The 15,422-nt window shown below is 38.6% G+C and overlaps 1 protein-coding gene across 11 annotated transcripts in view; it reads right to left on the bottom strand.

Annotated features, from left to right (window-relative positions):
* ADGRG6 (adhesion G protein-coupled receptor G6) overlaps positions 1-15,422 on the bottom strand; it is a 147,937-nt gene that overhangs the window by 15,603 nt on the left and 116,912 nt on the right. For 10 of the 11 annotated variants that reach the window (XR_001718782.4, XM_016956398.4, XM_009452115.5 and 7 more), the window contains one exon: positions 13,445-13,728. Coding sequence is in view for 10 of the 11 variants with exons in the window: in XM_016956398.4 (XP_016811887.1) it covers positions 13,445-13,728 (284 nt within the window). In the remaining variant the exon portion in view is untranslated. Of the gene's footprint in view, positions 1-1,984; positions 12,552-13,444; positions 13,729-15,422 lie in introns of those variants that run through there. The other variant, XM_016956399.4, reaches the window with a different exon arrangement.

The following is a 15,422-nucleotide window of genomic DNA, read 5'->3' as shown; positions in this document are numbered from 1 at the left end:
CCCTACCCCCCACCAGGATTCCAACACATATTGCTCAAAGGACATCTTCACTGGGCTGTATCTCCCCTTGGCAGCATCTCACATCCCAGATGTTCTGAACAGAAGTCCTTGCGATCATGACCCTCAAACACACACACATCCCTTTAATTCTCAATGTGTCCAGCTCATTCCAGCCCAATACCATGCTGAATGCTCTTCTCCCAAATCTTTCCATAACACGTTCCTACCTGTCATTCTGGTCTCAGACCAACTGTTAACTCCTCAGAGAGGCCCTCAGCAACCGTTATTTTATTTTATTTTTAATTTTAACCTTTAGTCACTCCCTTTCACATCTTTTTTTCACAGCACTCCTCAGTATCTGACATTCTTGTATTCCTCATTTATTCATTTATTCCTTTGCTTGATTGTCTCTTACTAGCAGATAATAAGCTCCAAGAGAACAGGGATATTTGTGTATTCAATGCTGTGCTGGCTGTTTCAAGAAATATGCAGGAACTTGATGAATGTTTATTGATGGAATGAATGGTAACCAAGATCAATCAATCATGTAGTCTACATGAGTTAATTGAATGCTTACATGTATACTCTAATGTGTTAAATGTGTTTGGAGACGTGGAGGTTAAAAATAGGAGTGAGCGGTCAAATTAAGAGGTAATAGGAATGAAAAGAAAACACATTTAAGGAAAAAGTTTCTGAAAAGCATGCAAATAAGTTGCTGAGGTTGTGTCCCAGTAAAATATTAAGCAGTATATCTACATAAGGGAGGGCTTTTTAGGGGATCTAGCGCTTGAACTGAACCTTAAGTTCAGTAGGGAAGTGAGGGAAGTTTCCAGGAAGGGTAATTGATTCAGTGACAATTTATTAAGCGCTGCTAAGCAGGAGGCACTGTGTTTTAGGAGTTGGAAATTCAATGGTGAACCAGGTAGGCAATCCTTGTATTCATGGAACAAAGGGTCTAGTATGGAATGGCATAAATGTAAAACTTATGACAGTCCTTTTAAGGGATCATTAAAACTTATATGTTCCTTTTGAATATGGAGTATTCATCAAGAAAACTACATTGCAGCTTGTACAATGGAAAAAGTGGGAAAAAGTCTTAACAGTACTCTCTTTAGAGTACTGTTTGCATAAATTTGCAAAATAAGTCTAAGGTTATGCTTGCATGTTTTATTTTTTAATATGAAGATTCAAAGCGGCCCTTAGTTTTCAGAATAAATTACATTATTAGCAAATGTTATTATAGAAAAGGAGCTTAATTTCTACATGATGGGTCCTGATCACAGTAAAATGACTAGGCTGATTCTCCTCTAGGTTTAGCTTGTTGTTTGGTGATTAGCAACTGAGCACAAGCCCTGATACTTAATAGGTGCTGTCTATAAATTCCTATTTAAATTACTGAAGAATCATTACATATTTTGACTTGCAGAAAAATGCCACTATGAAAGTACTGACTATATTTGATTTCAAGTAGATGACCAGCCCATAAAAAATTCTTCGGGGCCGGACGCGGTGGCTCACACCTGCAATCCCAACACTTTGGGAGGCCGAGGCAGGTGGATCATGAGGTCAGGAGCTGACCAGCCTGGCCAACATAGTGAAACCCCATCTCTACTAAAAACACAAAAAATTAGCCGGGTGTGGTGGTTGGCACCTGTAATCCTAGCTACTCAGGAGGCTGCAGCAGGAGAATTGCTTGAACTCGGGAGGCGGAGGTTGCAGTGAGCCGAGATTGCACCATTCCACTCCAGCCTGGGTGACACTGCGAGACTCCGTCTCAAAAAAGAAAAAAAAATTCTGGGAAATTTGAATATGTTGATCTCTGAGAGGTATGAATAAGGCATGCAATGACCTAAGTAATAGTGCATTATATTTATTATTACTATTATGTCATTTGATATTAATATATGGTTATATATTTATATAAATAAAATATGATTTTATTTATTATATAATTTATTACTAATACTTTATTGGTAATGAAGTAATTTGTAAAGGAAATAAATCCTAATGATCTATTTCTTTGAAATGTTATATCAGATAGGGTAGAGAAGTTTTTTTTTTTTTTTAAGAGACAGATTCTTGCTCTGTTGCCCAGCCTGGATGAAGTACAGTGGTGCAACTGTAGCTCACTGCAGCCTTGAACTCCTGGGCTCAAGCAATCCTCCTGCCTCAGCTTCTTACGTTGCCTGGACAATAGGCATGTGCCACCACATCTAACTAATGTTTTCTAGAAATGGGGGTCTCACTATGTTGCCCAAGCTGGTCTAGAACTCCTGGCCTCAAACGATTCTCCTGCCTCAGCCTCCCAAAGCACTGGGATTACAGGCATGAGCCATCGTGACTGGCTGGGAAGTTCTAATTTAACAAAAGAAAAGCACTAATAAATATCAATCAATTTCAATTATTTAGAAAGCAAACAAGCACCTCGTGAAGGTCCCTGTGCTCCAGGTTGGGGAGGAAGAGTTGGAGAGGGCACTGGCTGCACACTGTCCTGGCCTGTGTCAGGGCATTACAAATCTCAGAGTAAGGAAAGATTTTCTTCTATACTCAGAATCCCTCAGAGCAGGCTTTGCAGGCTGATCCTCCTTCCCAGGAAGTAGAGAATAGATATCATTCGGTTAGGATTTCATCCTCACACTCTACATGACTAAATCTCATTGCTTTTCAAAGCCTTTCCATACCTACCACATTCCCTAATCAGGTTGCCAATACAGTCAATCCTTTCAATAAGCAAATACACTTTGTACCACCAGCACTTTGAATAAGCAAAAGTGTATAATTTGAATTGGTTACTAGATTCTTTTAAGTTTTGAAGAGAGGGTGGCAGTTACAGAGTAGAGTGGACTGAAGGAAGCCTGAGGTAAGGTAAATAGAGGCTACAGATGACGGAGGCTGCAGCTCCAGAGAAGGAAGTCCACATTGTCTCAGCTTACTCTATGTTCCCTTAACGGGGTCAGAATTTCCAGAATTTGTTCTTGGAGGTATTTTTGTCACACAGCTAGAAATACAGGTAACTGTGTATTCTTAAACAATTGTTTAACAGAGTCACATTTTAGAGCTGGAGGGGAATATAAACTTCAACGAAGGTCTTTTGTTCCTAAGCATTAACCCAGGTATTATTCATTAGAGGGCCTCATATTTAGCAAATGATTTTTAGTTCTGGGTAGAAAGAAAAATTGCTGAATGTTGCTTCCCTTAATACTCTATTATTCTTTTGTAACCTTAGTAGTCTTTCTGTATGCTATATATCCTGGAAAAAACATTCAGAGGTTGTGTCTGGTGTTTTGAGGACATCAGAAAAGAACGAGGTCACAGATTCAGTTTCTTAGCCTTGTTGGGGTAGTAAAATGTGAATTATTCTGAGAATCAAATGCTAAGCACAGTCAGAGAGGATAAAGTTAAAGATAAGACTGACTTAATAAAACAATTTTTTAGATTGTATAGTGCTGCCCTATATCATAATTATATAACATTAAATGACATTGCCTATTTTTAAGTAACCATTGTGGTCTATAAATATACAGGCACTCAATAATTTTTGGAAACACTGGAGAGGAGAAGTCATTTAAATGTTCTACCTTCCACTATGAATTGTGATGCTATGGAACAAAATTACATAATAAGCGTAACAAATTAGAATTCTTAGGAATGACTATATTTTAAATTTTAAGGTATTGTATTTATAATATATATATGGTGAATCCTATAATCTTGAGATTCATTTCTATTTTAAATAAGAATAGGATTCTCATAACAGGTTATTTTACTATTTGTAGTAACTAGCCCTCTTCCCATGAATTTAAGTTAGTCTGGCAATAAATATTATACCAAAATTCCTCCAGGACAAAATAGCCCTTTCACAGTTCAGTAGTGGGCAGTGTGGCAGGCATCTGGATCTGTAACAGTGCACACGAGCAATATGGAAAGAAATTCTGAACACTTCAGGAAGGAGCAGTAGAAATGAAGCCAGAGAGCCAAGGGCACCTGGAGGCTACTGTAAGAAAACATGGCTATTACCTCTTAAATTCTGAGGTTGAGGGTTTTTTGTTTTTGTTTTTGTTTTTCCTCCATCTACTTATAGATCTCGGTGTCAGAAGCAGGACTAAAATCACAAACTTTAATAGAGTTCTATGTTGACAACCAAGAAAATCTGTTTGATTTCTCATTCCAATTTCTGCTTCTTTCTTTTGTTTCGAGATGGAATCTGGCTCTGTCGCCCAGGCTGGAGTGCAATGGTGCGATCTTGGCTCACTGCAACCTCTGCCCCCTGGGTTCAAGCAATTCTCCTGCCTCAATCTGCTGAGTAGCTGGGATTACAGGCGCATGCCACCACCCCTGGCTAATTTTTGTATTTTTAATAGAGGCGGGGCTTCACCATATTTGCCAGGCTGGTCTCAAACTCCTGAGCTCGTGATCTGCTCACCTCAGCCTCCCAAAGTGCTGGCATTACATGCGTGAGCCACTGCACCTGGCCTCTTTCTATCATTTTTTTCCCTTTGCTAATCTTCATACCACCTAGGAAGAATATGCTGTTCTAGCTTTCTGGAAAGAGCATTAAGATGTGACTGGGACCAGGACAATCAGGTTTTATTCTTCATAGTACTTGAAGCTTTATTTAACATTGCCCATAAAAGGTAGAAATAAAATGGCCCAAAAGATTGAATGCAGAGTTAAAGCTTTTACATCATCCTGAAAAGCTAGTGCCAGTTTCAAGAAACCTTCATGTATCACAAAAGGGAGCTCATGATAGACCTTTTTTGGTGCATTTTAGCCTGGAAAACTACCACTCTGGAGAATCCAAGCCAAAATTCCTTAGAATTAAGTTTCTTCAGCTTGATAACTGCCTTGATTCTTTAAGAATCCATTCCATGCTAGAACAATAAGGAAAAAAACCTTCATGCTTGTTAAATGAGCAGATTCCTAATCAGCTCCCTAAACTTTCATCCCATCCTTAGTCCTGCCTTCATTTCACTTCCATCTTTCACTAATCAGAGATATATGCTTAGCTTTAAAAAAAAAACTGTAATTGTGAATTGAAAATGTTTTAATTCTCAGTAAAATTTGCAATTTCCTCATTTAAAATAAATAACATTTTAATTGTAATGGAGAAAGGGTGTTGCAAGTAACACACAAGTTCTGAAAGTGGGCCTATGGGGGTTGTTAGGACAGAAAATTTATCAAATGCCAACTTGTCTAATACTCCTAGAGAAAGACTCCTACGGGCCAAGGCTGGCTCAGCAAATATAGTGAAGGAAGATGGTGAATAAGCAGCCAAGAAGGTTTTCAAAACTTGGAGTGAGAAACATTCTGAAAAATCTCAAGTAGTGAATTTAACTTTTGATATCTAATCCTTTTATCTACCAGAGAACACAATCAAGTAGCATGTTTGAAAACTAATAATACACCTATTTCGAAGTATTGGCATTATATTTACTGTAGACTATATGGGGTTGTGTTTAACCTTGGTCTTGTTAGAACTATTTAACTATTCGGGGGAAAAAGATACACTTAGATATTTAGGCTAGAAATTTGGCTCCCACATAGAACTCATTCCTTTTGCTTGTTTCAGGCTATGATCCATGGGCTTTCTGGGGGCAAATGTAAAATCAGTAGCCAAAGGGATGTTCTCATATCTTTCTGGTTAACAAAAGTTAAAGAATTTCTAGAAAGAGTTTCCTTGGATACTACTATACAGTAAAATTCGAGGCAATGCATATTGTCATTTATTTGGTGCTCTAAAAAGTCCCTTTGAAGCATCTAGGTAGAGTAGGGGGAAACAGACAACTTTGGGTCCTCATCTCTTAGAGTTCTTCAACAACTAAAGGCCACTGACACTTTCAGCAGAATTATCATCAATAAACTGGATAAATATTCTAAGTTGACTTTTTCTTCCCTCGGATAATAAATATCCAGAAATACAATTAAAGGGAAGACTTGCAGATATAGATAACTTCAGGGATGTGAGATGGCATTAGAGTGGGTAGTAATGACTGGTGTTTTAACCAGGTCATGAGCATAACATACTCTGGCAGGTTTTTTGTTTCTGTTTTTCTTTTTTTTCCCCTGAGACAAGGTCTCACTCTCTCACCCAGGCTGGAGTGCAGTAACATGATTATAAATCACTGTAACCTTGAACTTCCGGGCTCAAGCAATCGTTTTGCCTCAGCCTCCTGAGTAACTAGGAATACAGGCACACCACTACACCTAATTTTTCTATTTTTATTTTTGTAAAGATGGGGTATCACCATGTTGCCCATGATGGTCTTGAACTCCTGGTCTCAAGAAACCCTCCTGCCTTGGCCTCCCAAAGCACTGGTATTATAGGCGTGAGCCACTACACCTGATCAGTTCTGGAGTTTTGGTGGGAAAAATTGGTCAAGAACTAGTTACAGCAGATATTTGAGAAGAAGTGGCCACACACTCTAGGTACCACTGATTTTTGACCAAATTAGTCTAGATGACCTCTGAGCATCCTTAGTAGCCTGTGTCCAAATCTTTAAACAGCTCCTGTTTTCAGTTGTCACACAGACACAGTCAGCTGGCTATGGGGCTGGGGATCTTCAAGGGTTTATGGCTCTCTCTGGAAACTTCTTAAATCCTCCTTTCATACTACCAAGGTGCCCTTTAGAAAATTATTTCTCTGTGGCACAAAATGCCCTGCCAAAGAGTGAGTAATTTATTTCCTTGCAGCGTGTAATGTCTCAGCCAACCTGATGTTTCACTTGTGAGGGACTGAATTGGTGGGTCATCTCTTTACCTTGGCACCAATTCAATATGTGTATTATACATGTAATTATGTAACAGCTCAACTTTCATGAGGCTCCTAACCTCAGCCTCCAGTGGCAAGGGACACTTCATTGACATTTAGCATATTTCACCTCATACTTTGACTTAATTTTCTTAGTTTACCAATACTATAATAATAATATGCATTTCTTTAAATTACTTAACACTGAATAAGGGTAAGAGATTAAACTATCCTCTACTCATTTAATGTATAGTTAGTAACAGCTCTTTTTTGAATGGAAGTAGAATATTCTCTGCTGCATAGCAATTTGTATACCACAAAATTTTCTGCTTGTATTCTTCAGAAAAAATTTAAAATTTCAATACAGTGATATGCCTGTTTTATCCTGGAAAACAGCAAAAATAGCAAAAGCAGATAGACATGTAATTCAACTATGTTAAGAGAAGGTACACTTATCTTTTAATTTTTGCAGGAAAAAAATCAACAAAATGTTTACTCTGTAACTTAATCAAATTAAGTAGGTGATATGGTTTGGCTCTGTGTCCCCACCCAAATCTCATCTTGAATTGTAATCCCCATAATCCCCAAATGTCAACGGAGGGAACTGATGGGAGGTGACTGGATCATGGGGATGGTTCCCCCATGCTGTTCTTGTGATAGTGAGTGAGTTCTCATGAGATTTAATGGTTTTATAAATGTTTGGCAGTTCCTCCTTCACATGCTCTCTCTTGCCTGCCACCATGTAAGATGTGCCTGCTCCCCATGCTGCCATGATTGTAAGTTTCCCGAGGCCTCCCCAGCCATATGGAACTGTGAGTCAATTAAACCTCTTCCCTTTATAAATTACCCAGTCTCAAGGAAGTTCTATATAGCAGTGTGAAAACTAATACTGTTGGTAAAATTAAAAGACCAAAGCATTATCCTGTGGATAATTAGAAAATAATAAATTTGGTTTCAGCCTTGATTCAATTCATGATGTCATTTGCTTATTTAAGTAGGTAAAATTTTTATAATCAAACAGATAGTAACAATTTTCTGATACCCATTTAACATAATTTTTGGCAATTAAATTATACAGTTATAAGTGTACATAAAAATAAAAATACATGCTAGAAATAAAAATATAAAACATACAAATAAAAAAATAAAAATAAAGCATATATAAAATTTTATATATAGACTCTTCAAATTTATGTGAGTACCCATATAATTACACATGTATATGTGTTTATAAACACGTACCCCTTCATACATTTCCAAAAATCCTGAAAGATTAAATGGAGTTTTTAACATGCTTGAGCCAAAGTTTTGAAGAAATAAACAAATGTGACAAGAAATCTATCAAAAGTCATTCCTTGGATGTATATGTCCTGATACGGTTTGGCTGTGTCCCCACCCAAATCTCATCTTGAATTGTAACTCCCACAATTCTCACACACCGTGGGAGGAACCTGGTAGGAGGTGATTGAATTATGGGTGCAGGTTTTTCCTGGGCTGTTCTCGTGATAGTGAATGAGTCTCACAAGACCTGATGATTTTAAAAATGGGAGTTTTTCTTTACAAGCTCTCTCTTTGCCTGCTGCCATCCACATAAGATGTCATTTCCTCCTTCTTGCCCTCCGCCCTGATTGTGAGGCTTCCCCAGTCACATGGAACTGTAAGTGCAATTAAACCTCTTTCTTTTATAAATGGCCCAGTTTCAGGTATGTGTTTATCCGTAGTGTGAAAACAGACTAATACAGTAAATTGGTACCAGAAGTATGGTGCTGCTGAAAAGATACCCAAATATGTGGAAGCAACTTGGGAACTGGGTAACAGGCAGAGGTTGGAACAGTTTGGAGGGCTCAGAAGAAGACAGGAAAATGTGGGAAAGTTTGAAACTTCCTAGAGACTTACTTAATGGCTTTGATAAAAATGTTGATAGTGATATGGACAATAAGGTCAAGGCTGAGGTGGTCTCATGGAGATGAGGAACTTGTTGAGAACTGGGGCAAAGGTGACTCTTGTGTTTTAGCAAAGAGTCTGGCGGCATTTTGATCCCACCCTAGAGATTTGCGGAACTTTGAACTTGAGAGGGATGATTTAGGGTATCTGGTAGAAGAAATTTCTAAGCAACAAAACATTCAACAGATGACCTGAGTGCTGTTAAAATCATTCAGTTTCAAAAGGGAAACAGAGCATTAAAGTTTGGAAAATTTGCAGCCTGACAATGCCATATAAAAGATAATGCCATTTTCTGAGGTGAAATTTAAGCCAGCTGCAGAAATTTGCATACATAATGAGTAGCCAAATGCTAAACATCAAGACAATGGTGAAAATGTCTCCAGGTCATGTCAGAGATCTTTGCAGTAGCCCTTCCCATCACAGACCTGGAGGCCTAGGAGGAAAAAGTGGTTTCATGGGTCAGGCTCAGAGTCCCCATGCTGTGTACAGTCTAGGGACTTGGTGACCTGTGTCCCAGCTGATCCAGCTGCCACTAAGAGTCCAAGGTACAGCTCAGGCTGTTGCTTCAGAGGGTGGAAGCCCCAAGCCTTGGCAGCTTCCATATGGTGTTGAGCCTGTGGGTGCACAGAAGTCAAGAATTGAGGTTTGGGAACCTCCGCCTAGATTTCAGAAGATGAAATGCTTGGATGCCCAGACAAAAGTTTGCTGCAGGGGTGAGGCCCTCTTGGAGAACCTCCGCTAGGGCAGTACAGAGGGAAATGTGTGGTCTGGGCCCCACACAGAGTCCCTACTGGGGTGCCATCTAGTGGAGCTGTGAGAAGAGGGCCACCATCTTCCAGATCCCAGAATGGTAGATCCACCAACAGCTTGCACTGTGTGCCTGGAAAAGTCACAGACACTCAATGTCAGCCTGTGAAAGCAGCTGTGAGGGAGGCTATACCCTGCAAAGCCACAAGGATGGAGCTGCCCAAGACCATGGGAACCCACCTCTTGCATCAGTGTGACCCAGATGTGAGATATGGAGTCGAAGGAGATGATTTTGGAATCTTAAGATTTGACTGCCCTGCTGGATTCTGGACTTGCACTTGGCCTGTAGCCCCTTTATTTTGGCCAATTTCTCCCATTGCAACAGCAGTATTTACTCAATGCCTGTACCCCCATTGTATCTAGGAAGTAATTAACTTGCTTTTGATTTTACAGGCTCACAGGTGGAAGGGACTTGCCTTGTCTCAGACGAGACGTAGGACTGTGGACTTTTGAGTTAATGCTGAAATGAGTTAAGACTTTGGGGGACTGTTGGGAAGGCATAATTGGTTTTGAAATGTGAGGACGTGAGATCTGGGAGGGGCCAGGGGTGGAATAATATGGTTTGGCTGTGTTCCCACCCAAATCTCATCTTGAATTGTAACTCCCACAATTCCCACACATCATGGGAGGAACCCAGTGGAAGGTGATTGAATTATGGGGGCAAGTCTTTCCTGGGCTGTTATTGTGATAGTAAATGAATCTCACAAGATCTAATGCGTTTAAAAATGGGAGTTTTTCTGCACAAACTCTCTCTTTGCCTACCACCATCTACATAAGATGTGATTTGCTCGTCCTTGCTTCCCACCATGATTGTGAGGCTTCCCCAGCCACGTGGAACTGTAAGTCCAATTAAAGCTCTTTGTTTTGTAAATTGCCCAGTCTCCGGTATATGTTTATCAGCAGTGTGAAAATGAACTAATACATGCCCTGATGCCACAGCAGACCCAGCTCAAACACATGCTCCCACACATCCCGCCTCCATAACATTACATGGTGACCCTGCTGACTTTAAGGTGCCCCCCTGCAAGCTAAATCTAAAAGGGACTAAAATATGTTTAGCATAGTTTTAGCTTTCAGGATGTTGCTCTGCATTCTAAAGGTTTAGCCATTGTTAAATATTGTAATGATAGGCATCCATTAACTATAATATTGTATTAACAAGAAGACTTCTTACTCGAATCATTCTAGAAGAGTAAGAGTTTAATGAACAAATCAATGATGAGTATTTTGTAGCAGCATGCTTCCTAAATTTCCCTTGGTTCTGTGCACATCTCTCTAGCTCTCTCATCCCCACCACAGTCTAAAATACTGGACCAACTTTTCCCCAAACACTGAGAGTCTCCTCTTACCTGCTCGCCCTACAGACCCTACTGGGCAGCTCTAATCCATTCGCCACATTAGGTACGGCTTTATCTTTACAAAGTGCACATCCAATCATGTCACTCCACCTTTCAAAGACTTCCTATTGTGTTTATAAAGATTGAAATACAGAGCCTTCTGGTCTAGTCCTTGCCTCTCTGTTGTGCCTCTCTGCTTTGTCACTATCCTGCACTTTTGTTGTTCTCAGGATATATGAGTTTTCTTTTAATACCTTGAATATACACTGTAATCATCAACTATAGCAAATTTTTTGCACATGAAATGCCCACTATCTCAAATATTATTCTTCCTACTCTTACTCCCATCTTTCATCTAGTTAATTCCTATCGATCCTCCTGATTTCAGCTTAGATATCATGTTTTTTTTGTAACACATTCTCAACGTCACAAGGTAATTTTTATAGAGCAATATATTTAATTAACCTGTCTCCCCTACTAGAATATAAATTCCATGAGGCAGAGGGACCACATCATGATTTTTGCTGGAATGACAAATATCAAAAAGAGAAAAAATTAGATATAATGTAGTTTGCCTCCTTACTACCTGAGTTCATTTTGCATTCACTGAATCATTTCTTTAAGCTGTCTAAATTCTACATGCTTCTTTTAACAAAGCATATACTGCTAACAACAAAGCCTCTCTTGGAAGGTTCTGAAAATGACTCAATAATAAAAACCATTAAGTAAATTTCCATAGCATCCTAAGAAGTTTTGGCACAAGCCTGGGCAGCAAGCAATTGTTGGTAGACTCATGTGCTCTGTATCACTGCCTTTTAATTTAAATTTTCTTTCTGGGAGGTGTTTTAATACAATTAAATGTGCTGAAATCTGTTCTGAATTTATATGATTTAAAATTAGTCTTAAAAGTCAGTGATTTATGAAGAACACTGAGTTGATGATGGTTTACAACATTTTTCCCTCCTGACAGGGGACCCATGCTGGGAAAAATAAAACATCCCAATTCTCATTAATGGAAACAGAGCTGAACAGACAACTGTAGCTGTTGAAGGTTACTGAAACTGCCAGGAAATTCTAAAAGCAAAACCAAGGCTGGGCTGGCAGATCAATGTGCCTTTTATATACAATCCTGAAATATGAAACCATGGAATTTCTAATGTTAATGGATACTTTTGTCAATATTTATTTAGGCACTTTTATGTTGTATATTATAGAAGAGATTAAATAGAGGAATACTCACTTTATAAAGCTAGATCCCAATAAAGATGTGTTTATATGCTACATACTCATTTTCCAATTTTTGGAGTTGCACTTGAGGCTTATTCTATGGACTAAAGATAATGAGCCTACATACTTCCTTTGTTATAAGACAATGAACCTGAATAAAATTTGCTGAACTAGTTAATACATATTTATGCCAGAGGCATCTCAGATTGGAATAGGCCATCCCCAAAGCCTCTTTCTCCATCTAGCAATCCATTAATTTACCAATCATTAAGCACCTACCATGTGACAATTTTTTTTGCACTTCACAAGCTAGTGGAAGAGCATGGGAGATAAGCAGTAACCAACTCTCCCCTGCAGATAAGTACAGACTTTCTTAAAACACACTTGCAGGGAGTACCCACCTTGGCACCTCATTTGGTGAGTAATACAAATCTGCTTTCCACCCCAGCTCAGATATATTCAGCAATTTCTTCCCCAGACATCTACAACTGCAAGACCAATAGCTTCAGTTAAGCCATTTGCACTGCTCTACTCAGAAACATTCCAAGCATTCTAATTTCTTTTCGAGTGTTGGCCTCATGGTGCTTCTGCACACTAAGGAGTTTCATCAACAGTACAGGGTATATTCAAAATCTTAAAGAATGCCATTTAATGATCTAAAAAGACAATTTATATTCCCTTAAGCTTAAAAGTTAAATTTCTTATAGAGTATACTATGGTATGTATTATGGAATAAGAGGTATGACTGCAAGCTCTTTGAAGGAAGCCTGGTATTTTTATGCAAAGCAGACCATTGACAAATGTTTGTTGAATTGTTGAACTAACTGTGAAAAGTTCAATATTTCTCATAAAAAGATAAAAGTTCCTGAACTAGAGTGTTGGTATTTATTCTGAAATCAAAGGACCCAAAAAATCAAGGTGAACTGCTACTGTTCTTACATAGACTCTAAAAATTCTTCTGGCCATCAACGGTAAATCTACAGGGGACAGGATGTATGAAGAGGACCAACATTCAGCAAAACTGTGAAGAAGGTAACTTGTCTGTGCATCCCTTTAAACTCCCCGTTTGGTTCTCAGCTAGATACTTCCCTTGCTCCATATTCATTCATGAAATAATATGCATTTATGGAGTACCTACTATCTGCCAGGTACAGTGTTCTAGGTGCTTGGGATATACCACTGATAAAAAGGCAAAATTAACATTCTACCTCATTTATCTATTCAAGACCCTTTTAACAAGTGACCACACTGCACATGGAACTATATTCAGCACTTGAAATAGTGACACAGAAACTTAACATGGCATCTGTCCAAAAGTGAAGCTGCTTGCAAATATGACAAAATTAGAAAGCAGAGACTATTCATGTACAATTTATCTTACCTTGTAATGAATTGAAGATGGAGAAGAGGTACATGAAGGGGATATTTAAGGGTCCCCAGGCAAAGAATGCAAAACCCCATGTCATGCCCAACAGAAAGGTCAAGCTAACCACACTGCGCAGGTTCCTTAACACTTCTTCTCTCAGGGTCCGGTTGCTTCTCTTGCCATTCCTCCCACAGATCTGCACCATTACCACAATGAACATGGCAATGTTCAGAAAAAACATGACTCCAAAATACCCAGCACAGGTCACATAAAATATGACTGGATCTTGAATCCAACAGCTTAAAAAAGAAGAAATGAGAAAGAAAAAAAGATTTATTACCATGTCCTGTTTACCTAAGACTTTTCTCAGCTTAGTTTGGGCTACTGCAGATTTTCCTCTCAAATGTCTTTAGAAAGCCACTTTACTTCCTTGGACCTCAGTTTCTTCTTCAATCTCTTCATAGGTCTTTTGTTCATTTGTTTTTGGATGGCCATTGTCTTAATATCTAGGTAAGCCAATATTACAAAGAAGACAAGGTTGCTTCCTGATTTCTGAGTTGATATGAAAACACTCTTGGTTGACTTGTTCCAAGCCATGTCTAACCTCCTTTTCCTTTGGGTGCCTGTACACTGAGAATGGGAAATTTAAAAACTAATTTTTGGTCTCCTTTGTATTTAAGGAGTGGCTGTATGACATCATTTTATAAAGTGATATGGAAGTAGAAGTCTGCCAAAGGATTTTTGGAAGAGCTATTAGTGGTAGACTCAACTGGCAAGGTCCTTATTCCTTCTTCCTGCTTCAAACGTGCAAGTGAGCTATGGAGCTGCAGCCAGCATCTTCTGTCCAATGACAGAGAGGTCAAGCCTGCTGCAGAGTTGTTGGCCCTGACATTTTTAGCCACAAAATCCATGCCAGTGATTGCCACTACCATGTTTCTTGTCATGTGCAAAGAGTAAACTCCTACTTACTTAAGTCACAACTAGTTGTGAGTTTGTTATTATGGCAAAATAATTACTACTATCATTGCTGTAGATGAGGCAAGACCTTATTATAATTGAGATTAATATACAGATGGTTGTCATGTACAATTACGTAGCTTACAATGATTACAAAATATCCCAGTGAGATGGAGAAGATACTTGATACTTATAATATATATATTGGATAGTAGATTAAAGAAATTTTAAAACTGTACTATATGCAAAGTTGTCAAATAATATAATTTGTAGATGTCCTAGTGCCTAATTGACGCTATAGGAATTCTTAAGACACCTCAAAAATTGAATAAATGATTTAAAGCAACTAAATTCATCTTGAAATTCTAGCACAAATGGTTATTATTCTGGGCCATATCTTCCATGTTGGAACATAACCTCCACAAAGGCAAAAGCTGTCCTGCACATCTTTGAATTCTAGAAACTAACGTGATTCTGGCATACAGTAAATTATCAATAAATGAAATGTCCTAATGGTATAGCAGTTTACTAAATGGTACTTTAAGGTTCTGTATGAGTTGATGAACATACTTCTAAAATTCTCTTATTTAGAAATTATTTATTAATTTCTACTTTTAATGTATGTTGTTATAAATGTCCCTGGAATAATGTTGCTTGTCCCTAGAGCTAACGTTTCTTTTACACACAGAAGTTCTTCTAAAATTCTGGAATTCCTCACCTAGCCCCATTATTTTTCCCTAGTTCTTGTGGGGTCTTTTGAGTGCCACTTTACAAATATAAGAGATGGCAAGACTGTGAAGAAATGGGACAGAGATTGGATAAGTGATTGGATGTAAGTGGGTTTTTTTTTTTTTTTTTTAGATGGAGTCTCACTCTGTTGCCCAGGCTGGAGTTCATGGTGCAATCTTGGCTCACTGCAACTTCCGCCTCCCAGATTCAAATGATTCTCCTGCCTCAGCCTCCCGAGTAGTAGCTGGGATTATAGCTATGCACCACCATGCCCAGCTAATTTTTGTATTTTTAATAGAGATGGGGT

Source organism: Pan troglodytes, chromosome 5 (assembly GCF_028858775.2).
Source record: "Pan troglodytes isolate AG18354 chromosome 5, NHGRI_mPanTro3-v2.0_pri, whole genome shotgun sequence".
Classification (NCBI taxonomy): Eukaryota; Metazoa; Chordata; class Mammalia; order Primates; family Hominidae; genus Pan; species Pan troglodytes.
Note: the sequence above shows the minus strand (reverse complement) of the source record. Positions and strands in the feature narration are given on the sequence as shown.